Raw genomic sequence first — 18,040 nt, forward strand, 5'->3', positions numbered from 1 at the left:
TCATGCAATTAACCAGTCATTAAGTCTTCATCAGAAATTAGCATTCAGTGTTAATAAATCAGGCTTCGGGGTCTGTTTCCAAAAAAGTGGTGACTACTGTATTTTCTAAAAGGAATCATTTTCAGTATGATTTTTCTAAATGGTATTTTATGATGGTGGTAATGAGGTTAAATAGGCAGTTGGCTTTCCCTCCTCTTCCAGTGACCTTCTGTAGATCACTCAGCTGCAGATCGGTCTGCCTTTCTTTCCTGCTGACTATCCTGAGGGTGCTGCAGCCTTTTCCAAATGACACAGAAAATGGAAGTTTAACAAAGGGTATATTAATGCTTCTCCTTTCCTTCAGAGACGGCACAGGCAAAAGGTCTTTTCTGTCTCTCACTCTCAAAGCAATGTAAGGAAACAATTTCTGAGAGCAGTAGAGGGAACAGAAGTTGAACTCTTGGATAATTACAATACCTTGAGAATGCAGAGGAGTACAGAATTAGAAATTGAACTTTCAGCCAAGAAACAATGGTCTAGACTGTAAATCAAACAAGCAGTACATAGTGCTCAGTGAGTGTGGGAGACTATCAGACAATGCAAATAACCTTTTAAAACCACTCACCTATAAACTCATGAAATGCATGATGAGAGTTCAGGCTATTAAAGTGACTGACAAATGGCACATGGTTATGGTATGGATAACAATTCTGAGAATGTGAGGGAGACAGAGAACCACACACACAAACTATGACAGGAGTCCAGGTTGCAAAACCCGTCTCTGCCCATATAGACTGATGTATGCTTCAGTATACAGCTCTGTCACCTGAAGTGCTTTGCTGTGCCATTCTATTTGCTCTCAGAAAACCTCCCTGCAATTTAAAATCAGAGCTTATTACTGACTGAAGCATCTTCATCAGGAGTGAAATCTCTTCTTCCACAGCACAAATTCTTTAATACCATTCATTTTCTCTGAAAAGTCCCCTGAGTAGCTTGTTTATTTTTAAACAGCTTTTTTTGTGTAAAGAAGTGCAAATAATTTTGCAGCCAAATATTTCAATATGTATGCTAAAACTGAACAGAGTGAACCTCACACTGACAGCATATTAAATTCTCATAATGAATCTGAGCGATAAGCCCTTTAGTGTGCTGTATATAGAGTATATTTCATTCTACAGACGGACAAGCCACAGTTGAAATAGGCTCAGATCATTGGTTATACCTGAAGGGGCAAACCTTGGTTGCCACTGCACATACGCGTATGCAAGGTAGAGCACATGGAGTGAGAGATTCAAGACCGCATAAGACAAGAGCACTATGTGCAGAATAAGTAGCCAATTACCAATTCTGGAAACAAGTGGCATAAAGGCAGTTATGTTGCAGCTGATGTGTGAGCCCATAGAATGGCACAAAGTGGTGGTGTTTGTGCAAATGAATAATCCACATGCATGAAAAAAAACAGCTGCACAAACCCCCCATGTGAGCCTAGAAAACCCACATAAGTCTGCAGCACCAGAGTATTCCATCTCTGAAGTGGAGTCAAAGGGGTCCACAAATGGGCTGAGGTGAAAGCAAACATATCCATGACATCCTTCATAATAAGGAAGCTAGGTTCTGCTCCCAGTGGGACCAAGGCAGGATCCCTGGGATGTGTGTCTTGCAGTTACAAGGGTTCTGGACACAAGAAAATTCAACAGCAAAGCAGCAGACCATGGGGCAGAACACAAGGGTGAATGATGCCAACTAATTGCTAAGTGAAGTGCCTCACTCAGCAGGAAAATCAAGGACTCAGGACTGGGAAGAAAAAGAGTCCATCCCTACCAGCTGAGAGGAAGGGCTTATCTAGGGGCATGACTAGGATGGAAGTGTCTGTCAAAGTAGGCAAGACTTGGAGGAAAAGTCTGTCAGCAGGTTCCCTAATGTTAGTAGATCTAGACCCTGTTGAGGCTTTATCCACTCCTAGAGGGTTCTGCTGCAGACCACACACTTTACCTTTTTCCTGTTACTATCCAACTTCCATGATGACTGCCTCTTATATTGAGTATTGGTGCCTCTAGACTCAGGCTAAAGCAGGATGGAATAAATCATGATGAACACAATGAGAACAGGCATTCTGAGCCCACGGATTGTCTATTCAACCCAAAGCAGGTAGGTGTGGACCTTGTGGTTCTACCATCTTGTCCAACATGACACCATCATTTCATCACATTGAGTCCACAGCCTGCTGATCACATGCACTGTCCCATCTGTCGTGTTTTCTGTGCAGAGATGGGGGTGTGGGTTGGATCCTGACAATATGGCTCAACAATGTGCCTGGGATTTATGGCACCTGTCCTCAGAATTACAGCCACTACCCAAGTGGCCATGAACAGGAAAAGCAGTTCCTGCTGTCAGATGTGATTATGCAGGGCTGTTGGCAGGCAAACAGAGAGTAGCAGTATGAGAAATGTGGTGAATGGATTCATGAGATTCTTTCAAATTGGGTTTACAGCAGTGAGGTGGCCAGGTACCAAAGCTCCAGCACACCATGTTGCCACACATATTTTACCAGGAAAATCATGATCAGTAAGTTATGAGTTTTCAAATGATCCCTCTCAAGGCATACTTTGTGCAAAATTTAGCATAGTCTTGTAAAAGGGATGAACATCAGAGTACAGACTGTCACAGCTGCTTACTGCTGCATTATCACATACATGTGCCCTGTTTGTTCTGGCATATGTTCAATATGTACTATATATTTCCATGTTGGTTTTCTGCTCACATTGGTTGTCTGCATAACTGATACTCGTGAATACATGGCATGTGAGCATCTTAGTAGTCACAGTGGACCAGATTTGTCCCTGGTGTAAACCCACTGAAATCATTGGAACTATGCCAGAAGTTGACATGGCCCTTTCTGTAGTATTGTTCATCCCATTTTGACTTATTCTGCTGGTTTGCATTATCATGCATGTCTTACTCTCTGTACTGCTGTCTCGCTGGGATCCAGATGTGTGTGATTTGCAGGGACATGAATTCATGTTGTCATTTTCTGGCTACATGAATAGTTTTTGGCCTGTATTGTTTTGGTATTCATAAGCAATTGCAGCCAGCCTGTCTGGTCTTTGCCAGTGTCAGGCTTTGATATGTCTCGCCTACTACTGTGTGTGTGCATTACATTGCTAGTGGGATGCAACCCTGCCTGCCTGATTGGCTTGCATAGCTATTCCATGGCTGTGTAGTGCAGAGAGTGTCTTGCTGGGATACTAGAGGAAGGACAGCAAGGGTATGCATCTTACCTTTATTGTGGCAGCTCCTGTACAAGGATGGCCAGAAGGAGACCCAGTTTAGGGTAGATAATCCCAGTTTATGGAGTGGCTATTATGATGTTACTATCTGATTATCTCTCTGTACAGAAGCAGCCATCCTCACCCAAGTATATGTAAAGCTACAATGGTTGTTTTTGTAGTCAGTATGGTACTGATAGTTTCTTTCCCTTTCTGGCCTTCCATAAAAGTACCTATTCACCCTCCATGTTTATGCAGCCCAGTTCTTTCAGGGGAGTGAGTCGAATTTGAGGGCCTTTCCCACAGCCACCTCTGCACCTCTTAGGGGATGTCTACACTGGGAGTATGCTTCCCTGTGTGGGTAGACACACACACGCTAGCTCTGCTCATTTTCACTCGCTAAAAATATCGGTGTAGCTGGGGTAACACAGGCAGCCATCCAAGTACATACCTGGGGGTCCGGGTGGGTTTGTACTCGGGCAGTTAGCCCAAGTAACTGTCCCTGGTAACCCAGCCACACGGCTATTGTTACTGTACTAGATGAAGCAGAGCTAACGTGTGACTGTCTACCTGCACAGGGAAGCATGCTCCCTACTGCTGTGTAGACATACCCTTAGTGGGGGTCACCATGGCTTTGCCATAGCCACAATGTAGCCCTCAGACAGGATGCTGTGTGGATCAACATTCAACGGCACATGTATCAATCAATGATCCTTATGCTCCGACTCCCCATAGGTTTGATCTCTTCCCATCCCCAGTTATTCATAACCCCTTTGTTTGCCTAAGAACTGTTTTATTCTGTTGAACTTTGATGCTTTCTGCACAATGATATTCTGATATCCTTCTAATATTTTCAAGCATCCTGTTTTGGTCAGAGTTCTCTGCTCTCTAGGCAGCATCATACGCTTTGTGTGAGCCAGGCCTAATTCAGAATAAACAGCCAACTGCTTGTAACATACTTCACATTACTCACTTTTCCAATGACCAGCTCACACTTTCTATTTTGAAGATAATGTCTTACCTACAAATGCTTTTCGGATGACATCACCGAGAGAATGACTGACTCCGTATGTCCCTCACTGGGCTCTTTTAAGTGCATCTGGGGTCCACTTCTGATTAAAATTGTATAGTGTGGTTTTATTTTATTAAAATATGTGCAACTTCTATAGAACAGGACAGGTTGACTGGAGGCAGGAAAGAGGCACTACAGAGCCAGCTGGCTGAGAAGTGAGGGAGAAAGAAACGGATAAGGACAAGGATGGGTTGGCCGGACAGGATTGTGTGCTGGAGCAGAAAAAGGAAGCAGCAGACAACAATGAAGCCCCCAAGTGAGGGAAAACATAAAGCACCTGGGGAGGGGTGGAACGTAGGAGGAAGTTCCCAGGGACTGGAAGAGGCAAGAAGCCCCAGAGGAAATCTCCAGGTGGGTGTCGTGTGAAGGAGTCGGGAGTGGGCACTTGTGACAGTCTCTATTTGGAGGCAGCAGCAGCTGGAGCATGCATGGAAGAGGAGGAAGCTGCCACAGAGGAAACCCCAAGTCAGCAGCAGCATAAAGAGCTGGGAGCAGAGAAAGTCTTCAGCTGAGGACAGCAGGGAGCTACAGGAGACTGACCCCTTCCCCAAACCAGAGCTTCAAACATCCCCTTGCCCACTGTGGCTTGTTTTCATGCCTTACATAGCTGGACACAGGGGAGGTTCTCAGCGCTGAGTAGATCTAAGTCTTGGCATGGCGCTAGTTGAGGACTTTTTTTCTTTTCTTTTTTTTTTTTGACAATCACTCCTTATAATGGATTGGTGTGTGGAGGAGGAGAAGCAAACAGCAAGCATGAGCAGAATGCTAATGGTGCTCCTCCTTGCGAGGGCCCCTCCCCACACACAACCCTCTGTCTAAGTCCTGCTCCCTAGTCTGCTTTGTGAGTGTTTACAGCTCATGTAGAATTTCTCTTGTCCAAATTCTCACTGGAGCCTAATGGTGAAATCCAGACCTATTGAAGTCAATGGTAAAACTCCCATTTTCCCAGTTTTCACCTGAGCTCTCCAAGCCCATTACTCCGTACTGAGACTGAGTGAAAGAACTTACACCGAATCTTTGTATGTTTCATTTCACTGTATCATGTTCATCAGCATTACCTAGGGTGAGTTTCCAAAGAATTCCCCACTCACTAAGCCTGAGAGATTGTTCATATCGTGACTGAAAATTAAGCTTAAAGGCCCATTTCTTGCCCTCACATATACTAGTAAAAATCTAACTGAAGTCAATAGGAAATGCATCCATACCTGAGGGCAAACTTGGGGCCCTAGCTATTTTGATAATTATTCCCTTTTCTTGGAACTTACATCCTTGACAGATTTAATTTTTTTAATTACTTACCACATTCGGGGGGAGGGATAGCTCAGTGGTTTGAGCATTGGCCTGCTAAACCCAGGGTTGTGAGCTCAGTCCTTCAGGGAGCCATTTAGGGATCTGGGGCAAAAATTGGGGATTGATCCTGCTTTGAGCAGGGGGTTGGACTAGACGACCTCCTGAGGTCCCTTCCAACCCTGATATTCTATGATTCAGTCTTAATCTATGATTAAGATTAATTAATCTTAATTCTATGATTCAGGCTTTGTGCCTTGTTCAGTTTACAAGTAAAAATGTTTTTTCTAACTGCCAACCTCACAGAGTCACCCTGGGATCTCAGAACCAAGCTGGGTTCTTTCTGGTTTGTGCATCACCAGAAAACAAAGGTCCTGCAGACCAAATGCTGCTCCCCATTACACCTGTGCTGCCCTTCAGTGTCACTCTGCAAGTGTAACTGAGCACATAATTTGAAGCCCATAGGGTTGAACAAAGGCTCATGTTAATGGAAGTTGAGTTAACTTTAGTTGAACCACAATTAATTGACTGCAATGCAGGGATTACAGGGTCAGGGTGTAATTCTATGGTCAGTGTTGGGTAGGACATCAGACCTGATTATCTTAGCAGTCCTTCCTGGCCTTGACATCTATGAACAATTCCTTCCAATTCACTTTCACAGAGCTGTGCTGGTTGTGCAGGGCCAGGGGCAGTAAAAAGTAGTAAAATCATACTTTCTTTCAACCAAGTAAGCAGATCTGGCTCTGGATACACACAGCAGATCTGCTCAGTAAGAAAATGCCACTTTTATACAGTGACTTTTCAAGGAGGAGTAGGTGCACTTCATGACTTGCTTGCTCAGCTTTGTTTTCCCATGGCCTTTGTCCATTTTAATGCTATTTTCAGGAAGTCTGTTATAAATGTGTCATCTGATTGATCAGTCAACATTTTCTCAAGGGATGCTGGCCACTGCCTGGTTACCTAAGCCTACTTTCTTCTTCCTCCAGCCCATAAAAAAAAAATCTGCACACACATAATTACTGTACATAATTGAAAACCTGTTACTGCTATGACCATAAGCAATAAAACCTGTACTGGTCAATGCCGAGTGCTGGGTGGCCGTTAATTAACCCAGAAACCTCAGGAAGCGCCAACAGCTTTGGGCTGATGAGCGCCTGAGGGGGGTAGTGGAAACCTTGATGGAGGAAATCCCATCAAAAAGCGGTTGAGCAAACTCAGTGTTTTTGCCAATGACATCCACACAGGACAGATTGGGCCCTTCAGCTGTGGCTGATAACCAATCTAGGAGTGGAACCCTGAAAGGCAGGCAGATGGAAGCTCTCCTCTGCACTGGCAACGCCTGCAGTGTAGCTGGTTCCAAATGTATCGACGCCCGTCCTTCCTTTGGTCCAAACCAGTGAAGTCAAGAGGGAGATTCTGACACATGGGCAAAGCAGCGCCTCCTTATCAACTGCCCAGGCTATTGCAGCCACATCACATGGCGAGGACACTCCATCCTTGATGGCAACATGGACACAACATGGAAGGTGGCAGTTACAGGTTATAAGCTCTCACTTGATTGGCGTAGAGGAGGGCGCAAAGGGTCAACGGTGGGAGGAATCACTGCGTTCCATTGGTCAGCCACAACTTGCCACAAAGCTGGGCAGCCCCCAGACAGTTAGGTACTGACCTGCCATGGTCTGTCCGCCTAATGAGGTGTATGGGGCTAGACCAAAAGTTGAAAGGCTGATGGGAACCTTGTACCTGGCAAAAATAGGAAACCAAGAAAAGAGTCCGTAGGAAGCAAGCAGCTCCCAACCAAGATACATACATTTTCAGTAACTGCCAAATATCATGAAAATCTCAGATTGGACTATTCTGTCACATGAGACATTGCAAACCATCTACATCATAGGCTGCAATTCCTACCATCACAGACCAAAGGATGCCAATTTTCTGATTTGTGAACATCAGGCTTTTATCTTTTTCTTTTTTCCCCGTTCCTTTTACTTTCTTTTTACCACTAGGAAATGTCGGCTTGTAATAAAAGCTGATGGTGGACAGATGCTCAAAGTATTGACTAAAGTGGCTAACAAGAAAGGAAAATTTGTTTTACGTGTTAGTTTATTTCCTCAGAGACAGCAACCCACTGTCCGTCTTATCTACAGAGGCTTGGTGCTCATCACCTTAATACCTGAGCAACTCCCAAGTGTAAGAATCACAACAACAGCATCTCTCTCAACCTCTCCGGTCAACAGGAAGCAAGTTTAAGGGTGTGTATTTTCTTCCAATTGTACATAAAAACGTGTGTGCACTGGTGTATGTAAGAGAAAAGCTCATGAGAAAAGCAGAGACAAGGAGGTGTGTTATACATTTAGTCCTGGAAGAGGAGAGGTGAGTGGTAATTCTTCCTCTTTCTAGTAGGCATTTCCATGGTCTTGGTCCAGCCCCTGAAAAGAGTGTGTATCCCTCAAGTCACCCTCTAGTAGTCAATAGATGTATTGTTCCGGTGGAATGTAGCTACCTGGTGAATAGATTTCTCAGGTAGCTAGATCTGAGCCCTCTTACAGCTTTGCAAATCAAGACAGAGATCTTGAATGGGGAGCTACAGCCAAGTGGCAGCCTAGGGTAATGATTTCCTGTTAGCCTTCAGACTGCTATGTTTTGTACAAGCTGGAGCTTTTCCAGGACAGAGGGTTTAATTCCTAGATATAAAGATAAATAGTCAAGACTGGGAATTACAATTATTTGTCACTGTGGCCAGATCTGTGTCTGATAGTATTGGGCACAGTCTTCTGGCCAACCACAGATTGGAATGGGCATTTTTTGCTATCATATCTATTTGGGTATCCAACTGCAGTATGGAGTCTAAGAGGCTTCCGGAGCCCCCAAGCCATGGATTGTGTTAACAATCTGAGGGCAGATATCTTTAATGAATGGTCTTGTGATGGAGAATGAAAACATTTTAAGCATGTGTTTTCCCCTCCCTTTCCCAATCAGCCTCACTATAGTCTGGGTTCAGTTTCAGCCAGCTGCTGTCTGCCTGGCTCCTAATCACAGTTAGGCCATTAGAAAGCTGTGTGGTGGTGCTGTTTATGATTATGGTAAAGGAGGCATAGAGCTGGTGTCCTGATCTTTGAATCTGCCTGTCAGCCTGTCTTGTCTCACCCCCTGCCTTAACAGATTAATAGAGATATTGAATAAGAAGATGGAGAGTATACTACAGAGCCTTCCAGGAGCTCATTTGTAAGGGTCCTGGAGATGGAGGAGCAGATGCCCATAATAACCCTTTGGGTTCAGTCTGAGAGGAAAGACCTGAGCCATTTCATTTCCATTCACCCCTACAGACTGTTAGAGCTGGAACAGGGGAGTTTGGTGATCAACACACTGAGTGTCACAGAGAAGAATGGCAGGATAAGTATGGATGTGCTTTCTTTCTCCGTGGATGAAAGGAGGTCATTCATCAGGGCAACAAGTACTGTCTCTGTATTGTGCCCTGGCATGAAGCCTGATTAGGAAGGATGCAGGATTTTGGCAGCAGAAAGGTGGCATTGTAGGATATTTTTGGCTAGTTTCTCAGCTGGCTTAGAAAAAATAAGCCTGGAAACTGGGAATTAATTTGCAAGGTTGCTGGTGTCAAGTGATGGAGTACTGAATGTTTTAAAGTGGTAGGTGGATTTACTTCTACAAAGAAGGTGTTGACAGTCCCTGTTAATAGACGCCTTACTCTCTCTTTTAGCAGCTAGGAAGAATCCAACAGCAAAATGCTTTCATACAAATCCAAAAATTAGTAGCTAACAATCCAGTCCTGATATTGTGATGTAAAGGAAATTGTAATCATTCAGTGCAATGCACATGATGCAGATTGGAAGCAGTGGTATTATAAAATACCCGGCCTGTAGCATTTGCCTGTAGGGGACCATCTCCAACAACACAAAACTATATGCTGGAATAGAGAAGGAATGCCTGGTCATTGTTTTTGCATGCCCTGAATTGCATGCACTTCTGGGATGTGATCATATACATGGACACAGATTCCTAAAGTTTGCAATCTATCTTCAAACAGTCTTTCTTATCAGTCCCAAAATCTACAAAGAATGTTAAAGAAAGTTGAAAACTATTGCTGGAATGTACAATACAAAATAACATCTTTGATGTTCACTGCAGACTTTCTTTCTAGAGCTGCAGTGCCATAAAAGTGAATGACCCTTGACTATGAAACATCCAGTGTGCACCAAAAGAAGGAACTTGATTCCAGTTAACCAACCTGAATTCCTTTGTGTGACAGATCAGCAGCTTCTGTAGATAGACATACTTAGACAAACACCTAGACCTATAGAGCCAGATCCTCAGCTGGTGTAAATTGGTGTAGCTTCATTGATGCCAGCTGAGGATCTGGCCCATACTACTTTTATATGGAGCTCTTATAAAAGCCTAGGGCAAGGATCATTGCTACTGCCATCACTGCTTCTTGTAAGAATGGTTTCAAATTATTTCAAAGAGGACATTGTGTTTCTTGGCCTGAGCTTGATTGGCTGTTTCAGGAGACTCAACAGGCCTGGATGCACACTCGGTTTACATAGAGTGACCATATTTCCCCAAAATGACTTTCAGCAGAAAGAGTTGTGCGGGGCAAGACTTTGTTGTCTCTGTGGCAGATGAGAAGTAGGTTCCCTTTGCTTCCATCACAGCAGTGGCAGAGGTTCAGAGGAATTCTGTTCCCGAATCTGCCTGTCACACAGAATTTTTCTCCAGTACTTCTCAGGTTTTCTTCCTTCTAGCTTTTTCTGTCACAGGTCATCCATGAATGACACCAGAGCTGTAAAGCTCCCACGGGATAACATCTAGGGTGCCACCTATGAGGTACAAAAAACAGGATATCTGAGATGATCCTGATCCCATTAAACTGGACAGCTAGCAGTGTGTACTGAGCACCTGTACAGAGCTCCCGTGACAGCTACCTCCAAAAGGGGATGATCTTGGAAACACCTGGACGGAGGGCAACCTTAATAACATCACAGGTGTGCTACGATGAGTGGAAGTGGAGAAAGAGGGTCAGGTTTCGGGAGGCACATGATTTAGTGCATTACCTGTGGCTGAGGAACGCAAGTTCTGACCATGCTACCACTCAGCAGGTAACATTAGCCTATGTGCACGTTTAGTAAAGATCTCTTTCCTACCGTTCTGCCTGCCTCTTATGTCCCTTATTGCTAATGAAACAGTGGGAACCATTGCCTTTTCCCAGTGTTCTCTAGAGCATTTTATCTCAGAGCTGTAAGATACTAATGATGCAAGTTAATATCTAGAAACTTTGAACAAGAGAAGATTTAATTTAAGATAATGAACTTTAATAAGTCCCTTTCTCTTACTTTTCAGTCTGTCTTTCTAGGTTGTGAGTCTGTCAGAACAGGGATCACGCTTTACTTAATTTTTTGCACAGTATTTTATTTTAACACACTGAACACTACTTTAAACAAATAGTAATAATTAATTATGCCAACATTGTCTGAATTTGCATGCCTAGAATTAGGTACTGAAATCTGTATGTGTCTTCTATGTTGACACCTACATAAAACCAACCTAATTTTTCAGTGGCTCTGAATGCTCCCATTTAAGTCCCAGTGGAGTTACAGCACTGTAAAACCAGAATAAGTGTATTTATTAATATATTTCGCTTTATATGGAGTGTAATAAAAGAGCACCCATCCAAAGCTCTGAATCCCTGCAATATCTTTGGGGACCATCCTCTTGAAAAGATTTTAAAAAGTAGCATGATTAGCACTGACACAAAAATACACATTTTTAACACTAACATCAAGTCTGTCCTCTGTGGAGCAGGGTCGTGGAAATCCACAACAGCAATTGATAAGAAGGTCGACTCATCCCATAGTAAATGCCTGTGAAAGATTTTCAGAGTCTATTGGAAAGAGTTTATTATAACATTAGAAATTCTAAGTAGAGTACATCACCTTAAAGTATCAAACATGGCAAGAAGAAGACGATGGACATATTTAGGACATGCTTTAAGGATATCACCAACATGACTTCTATGTCAACTGACAACATGGACACGAGCTGGAAAGACAAAAAAGAGGGTGACCAAGAGAAACATTACAAAGGTCAATACAGAAAGTAGCTAAATCCATCAACATGACACTTGGAAGCCTGAACAGACCAGCACAAGACCAAAATAAATGTCGGAAACTGCTGGATGCCTATGCACCTGCAGGTACAGGAGGATAAAGAGAAAAGAAAGAGATCCGAAGTTCTGGTCCTCCTTGAGAATTTCTTTAAAATACATTAAAATAAATAGACCTGTCTGGTCCCCCTCACTAACCAAATACACAGCACCAACATTAATATAACTGTAATTAATTGACCCTGCACACAATCCCCAAAGTCCACTGCCATTGCTATCCTTTCCTGACATCCAGCTCCTCACCAGCCAGGAAGAAAAGGACACCCCTGAAGACAAACATAGGGATGAAATGAGTTCCAAAGGTCCAAGGCCCTACCAGAGAGATCCCTGCCAGCCATGGAGCGTGGATAAAAATCAATTCTTTTTTCATTTAAAAAAGCCCAGATTTTGCTGTTTAAATTAAATGCACGATTTAAAAAAAACTATTTAAAATGAACTTTGACATTGACAATGTATAATGAGTTTAGGCCTTAACATAACATATTAATCATTTAAATTAAATACAAAAAATAATATTAAGCAGTACATGTTTGCTGCCAAATTTTAAAGAAAGTGAAATCGCTGAACTGGTGGAAATCACTGGTGTGACTGAAAGCTTCTGTATTCACACACTCTGCACCCCATCGTAATAATCTTTGTACAAAATATGGCTGGTAAGTTATCATTTGAAAACTAATTCCTTGCTGGTCAATAATATCCTGGTGAGATGTATGTAGCAACATTATAAGTAAAGTTATAAACATAAGCTGAAATCACGACTGAAGTGTGTTTACCACACAAGTCTGGGGAAAGGATAAACTTGTTTCTCAAAGATAAAGGACAAGCTGACACCTTTAGCCAGGTGTCAGCAAATGCATTTCTGAGGGGGGACTGAACTACAAAAGGAAGCGGCAAAAACAACACAAGTTCTCTCTCCCTATCCATCATGCCCTCCTTCACCCAAGAAGATAAAAGAAACAGCCTTTGGGAGCAGATCCTGAGAATTTGGTCAGCAGCGTTACTGGGAACATGTGGTAAGGGACTTCACCTTGAACCAAGGCTAGTTTGTTAAGTTTTATATTTGGAAGCGTGTTGTCTTTATTTCTCTTGTAACTATTTATAGTTAACAGGCCTTAAGGGGCCATTCTGGCATCCAGGGATTCAGAGTATTGGGACACACCCTTAACCCCCTGCATTACAGCAGCTCTATACCACCTGAGGATTCCACAAAGCAGGGAGTGTCCTCATTGGGCCAACTAATGTGGCATTAAGGCTGGTTAGCATGGCTGGAGCTACGTGAAGTTGCTGGATCAGGGCCAAGGATCTGTCCTATGATCCATTTCAATGGGTCCAGAATAATGAAGAAGAGAGTTTTGTCCTGAATGATACCCAGCCTAATTTTACACTTAAACGTGACTGGTACTGGGAACATTAAATGGCCTTGTACCCCTTTTGCTTCTCTATGATGCATAAAAAAGGCTTGAACGTTGGGGAGAGGGGCAGAATTGGGGGAGAGGGGAATCTTTTTTTCTGCCTTTTAACTTATCTTAGAAATATCAGGAGTGCCAAATCCGAGCTTCTCTGGTTTTGTTGGAGCAGTCCTTAGAGGGCCTGTATGCGCAGTGAGTTTTCTCAGCCCTTCACTGAATAGGTGGTATGTTGATTCTCCAACCGCATTTTCGTTTTGCCAAGGGAAAGTGGGACTAAATATACTCACCCACCTTTTGCAAAGAGGTTTAAGAGCGATGGGTGACCATCACTAAAGAAGGTCAATGTATAATAATGATGAATTATTTTTATTACTATTATGGAACATTCAAACAATCTGCAGCTGTGTCTGGTGAAAGGCATCGATACTATTCCCTATTTCCCCCTCACCCTCTTTTTTCAGGTTCAGAGAATCCTGAGCCATACAAACTGGGGGTTGGGAAATGCCCTTTTTTATTAGCAATAAAACTCTGTCTTTTTCTCCTGATTATCCACAGATTTATGGATCCATAATCATTCACGTCACAGACTGAGGGAGCCGGGGCTGAAACAGGATAATAGCCTTTAAATCCCCTTCTCTGAGCACTCAGATCTTCCCTGTCAGCAAGATTAAAGCGGTCAACAGCAGTCCCCGTGTGTCTGTGTCCCTGCCTGAGCTTTAACAACAACTGGAGGTGGTGGCTGGACGGGAGAGAAATGTGAAACTGCCGCTGTGTTTGATGCTCCAGAGGGAAAGAAAGAAGCACTCTTTGTCTCAGTGGTGGTGGCAGTGGGGACTGGTGTTAGTCCCTCAGTCAGGTGGAGGCAAAGGAAGGAGAGGAGGAGGAGAGAGAAGCATCATGTTGAAGTTTAACCAAAGGAGACCATTCCCATTCTCAGACTGTAAAGGAAGGGAAGGAGCTGCAACAAATATTGTTCCCCCAGAAACCAATGCGGGAGAGGAGAAAGAAAGAATGCGCTCACAGACGAAGAGTGTGGTTTCTGCTACTACTCCATGGGCCTCTCAGTCTGTGCTGCCTGTGGGAACTGAGGGGAACTACCACTATTATGTGGAGGAGGAGGAAGAAGAAGAGGAGGAAGATGAAAGGCAGCTGCAAAATCCGTCTCAGGAGAGAAGCAAGTTCTCGTCACCATTTCCCAGCCCCCCTGCCTTCTCCTCCAGAACAACAGCGTCTGCTTCTTCCATGCTGAACATAAATGTAGGTGGCAAAAGTTACCGCCTCACCTACCAGGCAGTGGCCATCTACCCTAAGACCCGTCTGGGCCGCTTGGCCACGTCCACCGATCGACGTCGCCGGCTGGGTCTGTGCGATGACTATGCGGTTCAGGGGGATGAGTACTTCTTTGATCGGGACCCCGCTGTCTTCCAGCTGGTCTACAACTTCTACGCCTCTGGGGTGCTGCAGGTGCGCGACGAGCTGTGCCCACTCAGCTTCCTGGAGGAGCTCAGCTACTGGGGGGTGCGGCTCAAATATACACCGCGCTGCTGCCGCATCTGCTTCGAGGAGCGGCGTGACGAGCTGAGCGAGCAGCTGAAGGTGCAGCGGGAACTGCGTGCCCAGGCGGAGTCCCAGGAGAGCGAGCAGCTCTTCCACCACATGCGCTACTATGGCCCCCAGCGTTGGCGCCTCTGGAACCTAATGGAGAAGCCCTTCTCCTCTGTCAGCGCCAAGGCTATGGGGGTGGCCTCCAGCCTTTTTGTGCTCGTCTCTGTGGTGGCACTGGCTCTCAACACTGTGGAGGAGATGCAGCAGGTGGACAGGAAAAGCGGAGAGAGTCGCCCTGTGCTGGAGCACGTCGAGACGCTGTGCATCGCCTTCTTCACCCTGGAGTATCTGCTGCGGCTGGTCTCCACCCCAGACCTGCGCCGCTTCGCGAGCAGCCCCCTCAATGCCGTGGATCTCATCGCCATCCTCCCCCTTTACTTCCAGCTGCTGCTGGAGTGCTTTGCCGACGATGACCAGCCCCGAGGCCGGGGCTCTCAGCACAAGCATGACATTGAGAAGGTGGGACGGGTGAGCAAAGTAGGGCAAGTGCTGCGCATCATGCGCCTGATGCGGATCTTCCGCATCCTCAAGCTGGCCCGCCACTCCACAGGCCTGCGCGCCTTCGGCTTTACCCTGCGCCAGTGCTACCAGCAGGTGGGCTGCCTCTTGCTCTTCATTGCCATGGGCATCTTCGCCTTCTCCGCCATGGTCTACTCTGTGGAGCACGACGTCTCCAGCACCAGCTTCACCAGCATCCCCCATGCGTGGTGGTGGGCTGCTGTAAGTAAATGCATTGCACTTTGCTGGGTAGCCATTGCTCCCTCCCCTGCGAGAGTGGCTGCCTGTCTTGAAAACAGTAGGGCCATCCCAGATTTGTGAACATCTGTTCCGAATTCTGAGCTTTGCTTTTACAGGACATGAGCTCTCGCACACACACACTCACCTCTGCTGCAAGCTTACATTGGTTACTGCATCAGGGTATAATCAGTGAAGCAGAGCTGGAAGTCGGTGGCTATTTGTGACTATGCCACACACATCCGCTTCCACTGCTGCTCATTAAAGAAAGGGGGGGAGGATTTGTATGTGGGTGGGGGAAGTGTAGCATTTCTTTCTAGTGTCAGCATTGCAGAGAAGTATACTGCTAGTAGTTTGTGATAAATGTATTGTACAGGGTTCCCCCCCCCTTTTTGGGGGGAGTTTGTAAAAGGCTGCACTGACCCAGCATGACAAAAGGTTGTTCTGATTACATCTCTCAACATTTAAATCCTCCAACTTTATGGAAGTTGAAGTAGTTGCAGATGCCTGGCCCTGTAAAATATTTTGTAACGGGCAGTTGTCCAACGGTAGGTGGCATCTCTACAACACACTCAAAATGGCATTTGGTTGTAATTTATACAATACCAGTGGCAGACAAAAATAGATCAGGTGGGGTCTGAATGGCTCAAGGGATTGGTAATGGGATACAGAGCCTTTTGCATCTAGGTCACTAGTTTCAATCTAGTATAGGTCAGTAGTGACAGGAAGTTGATGACGTGACATGTCGTGGCTGTTTAGGAGGAATGAGTAGGTGGTCTCAGGCTAGTTCCTAGTGGGCAGAGGTTCATATTGCAAAATCACCAGTGGCATGGTTGCTGGTGGTCTTAGCTGAGAGGCCAGAGACTGAGCTGACATGGAACCTGAGGGACCTTTTCATCTTTAGCGTTTACATTTGTGGATGAGGTTTGAGGCACAGGGGCAAATCTGCACAGGGAATCTTTCACAGCCATTGTCTGTGCTGTATTTGTGACTAAACAGAGGACTTCAGTCTGTTGCACAGCATTTCCCAAAATGGGGGACGCACTCTCTTAGGCTGAGCCAGGGCCCATTTGTACAGATTTTCCCCATGCTACCCTACTATCATGGCAGGGCTGAAGGCTGGCCCACCACTGACTTTACTCTGAGGTGCTGACTGAGTACCCCTAAAAGCCAAGCTAGGAGAGCCTATGCATTAGCAGTGTCCCACAGAACCTTTCTTCTCAGCCACAGCATTAAACATGCAGGGACTCATAGTTTGGGGGTTGGGGAGGAAGAGATTGTTCCTTTGCGAAGTGGTCTGCAGAATGAAAGAGCGGGAAGGCCACAGGTCTATTGTTATTCTGTGATAGCTGTGGCAGGACAGCATGGCGCATGCTAGATTGTCAGACTAGAGTGAGAAACGGACACGCATGGTAATATGGCTAGTGCTGAAAGAACAAAGGGCTCAAATCTCAGCTGCAGCCAGTATTGTCTGGGAGGAGCATTTGTGGGGAGAAGGGGTGCAAAGGCTCTGCTTGCAGTTCCCTGATTCTAGGGCCAGTCCTAGCCCCAAAAACAACAAGGAGTCCAGTGGCACCTTAAAGACTAACAGATTTCTTTGGGTATAAGCTTTTGTGGGTAAAACCCACTTCTTCAGATGCATAGTTAGGGCTACTCCTTTTTACAGCAGCTGACTCTGGCCTCTAAGGAGCCATGGGTCAACTCAGAATAGCCAAACTGCAAGTCTGCTGGCCACATCCCTGACAGACACCCCAGACTGTGGGCTACAGCTGTGCACTTCTTTTCTGGCTCTCTGCCAGCTCTGGAAGCTCTAGCTTGGGAGACCGAGCTCCTTTCCAGTCCTTTTGCATCACTCCAGCTACCAGCAGAAAAATGTAGTTGCATTATTTTTTAACTTCATGTGCTGAGTGCCCCTGAGCCTGGCTACTGGGGTGCCCAGCACATATTGGAAAAGTTACTGGAATGCAACATTTTGCCTTTGCAGGTTCCCATTTAATCAACAGATATAGGACACCCAGAGGTTATAAATTTCATGCTGAACACTCCAGTGGAATATTAGGACAGTAAACCAAGACCCATGGGTGCCACTTTTCTGCATACATCCAATCATTCATAGAGCCCGGAAGCAGTAAAAATACATACAGCCCAATCCTGCAAACGCTTATTGATGCGAATAGTCTTTATTCATCCAAGTATTCCTGTTAGACTTAATGGGATTCTGTTAAAAAAGGTTTGTACATAAGAGCAAGGGTTTGCAGGACTGTTTTTAATGTGCAAATAGTAATTACGTGGCATGGCTCTCTTTTACCCCCATGCATTATAGGAAAAAATTAAGAGATTCAGATAAGTTAAATAGTGGATATCTTTGTCAGTCACACACACAAATGATTATATCCTCAAAATTCTCATGTGTAACACAAGAGTGAATGTAAGAGGACTAAACCCTTAGCACAGGATAATAATCTTGTAGGGGCTATGGTAGATATATATCTTGCTTTCAACTCAGTAT

The 18,040-nt window shown here is 44.9% G+C and overlaps 1 protein-coding gene across 1 annotated transcript in view; it reads left to right on the top strand.

Moving 5' to 3' along the window:
• The window catches only part of KCNV2 (potassium voltage-gated channel modifier subfamily V member 2), a 34,275-nt gene that overhangs the window by 13,325 nt on the left and 2,910 nt on the right, over positions 1-18,040 (top strand). Inside the window, exon 3 of the mRNA XM_043546474.1 lies at positions 13,747-15,516. Coding sequence (XP_043402409.1) covers positions 13,969-15,516 — 1,548 coding nt within the window. The 5' untranslated portion in view covers positions 13,747-13,968. The remainder of the gene's footprint in view (positions 1-13,746; positions 15,517-18,040) is intronic.

Source organism: Chelonia mydas, chromosome 5 (genome assembly GCF_015237465.2).
Source record: "Chelonia mydas isolate rCheMyd1 chromosome 5, rCheMyd1.pri.v2, whole genome shotgun sequence".
NCBI classification, from domain to species: Eukaryota; Metazoa; Chordata; order Testudines; family Cheloniidae; genus Chelonia; species Chelonia mydas.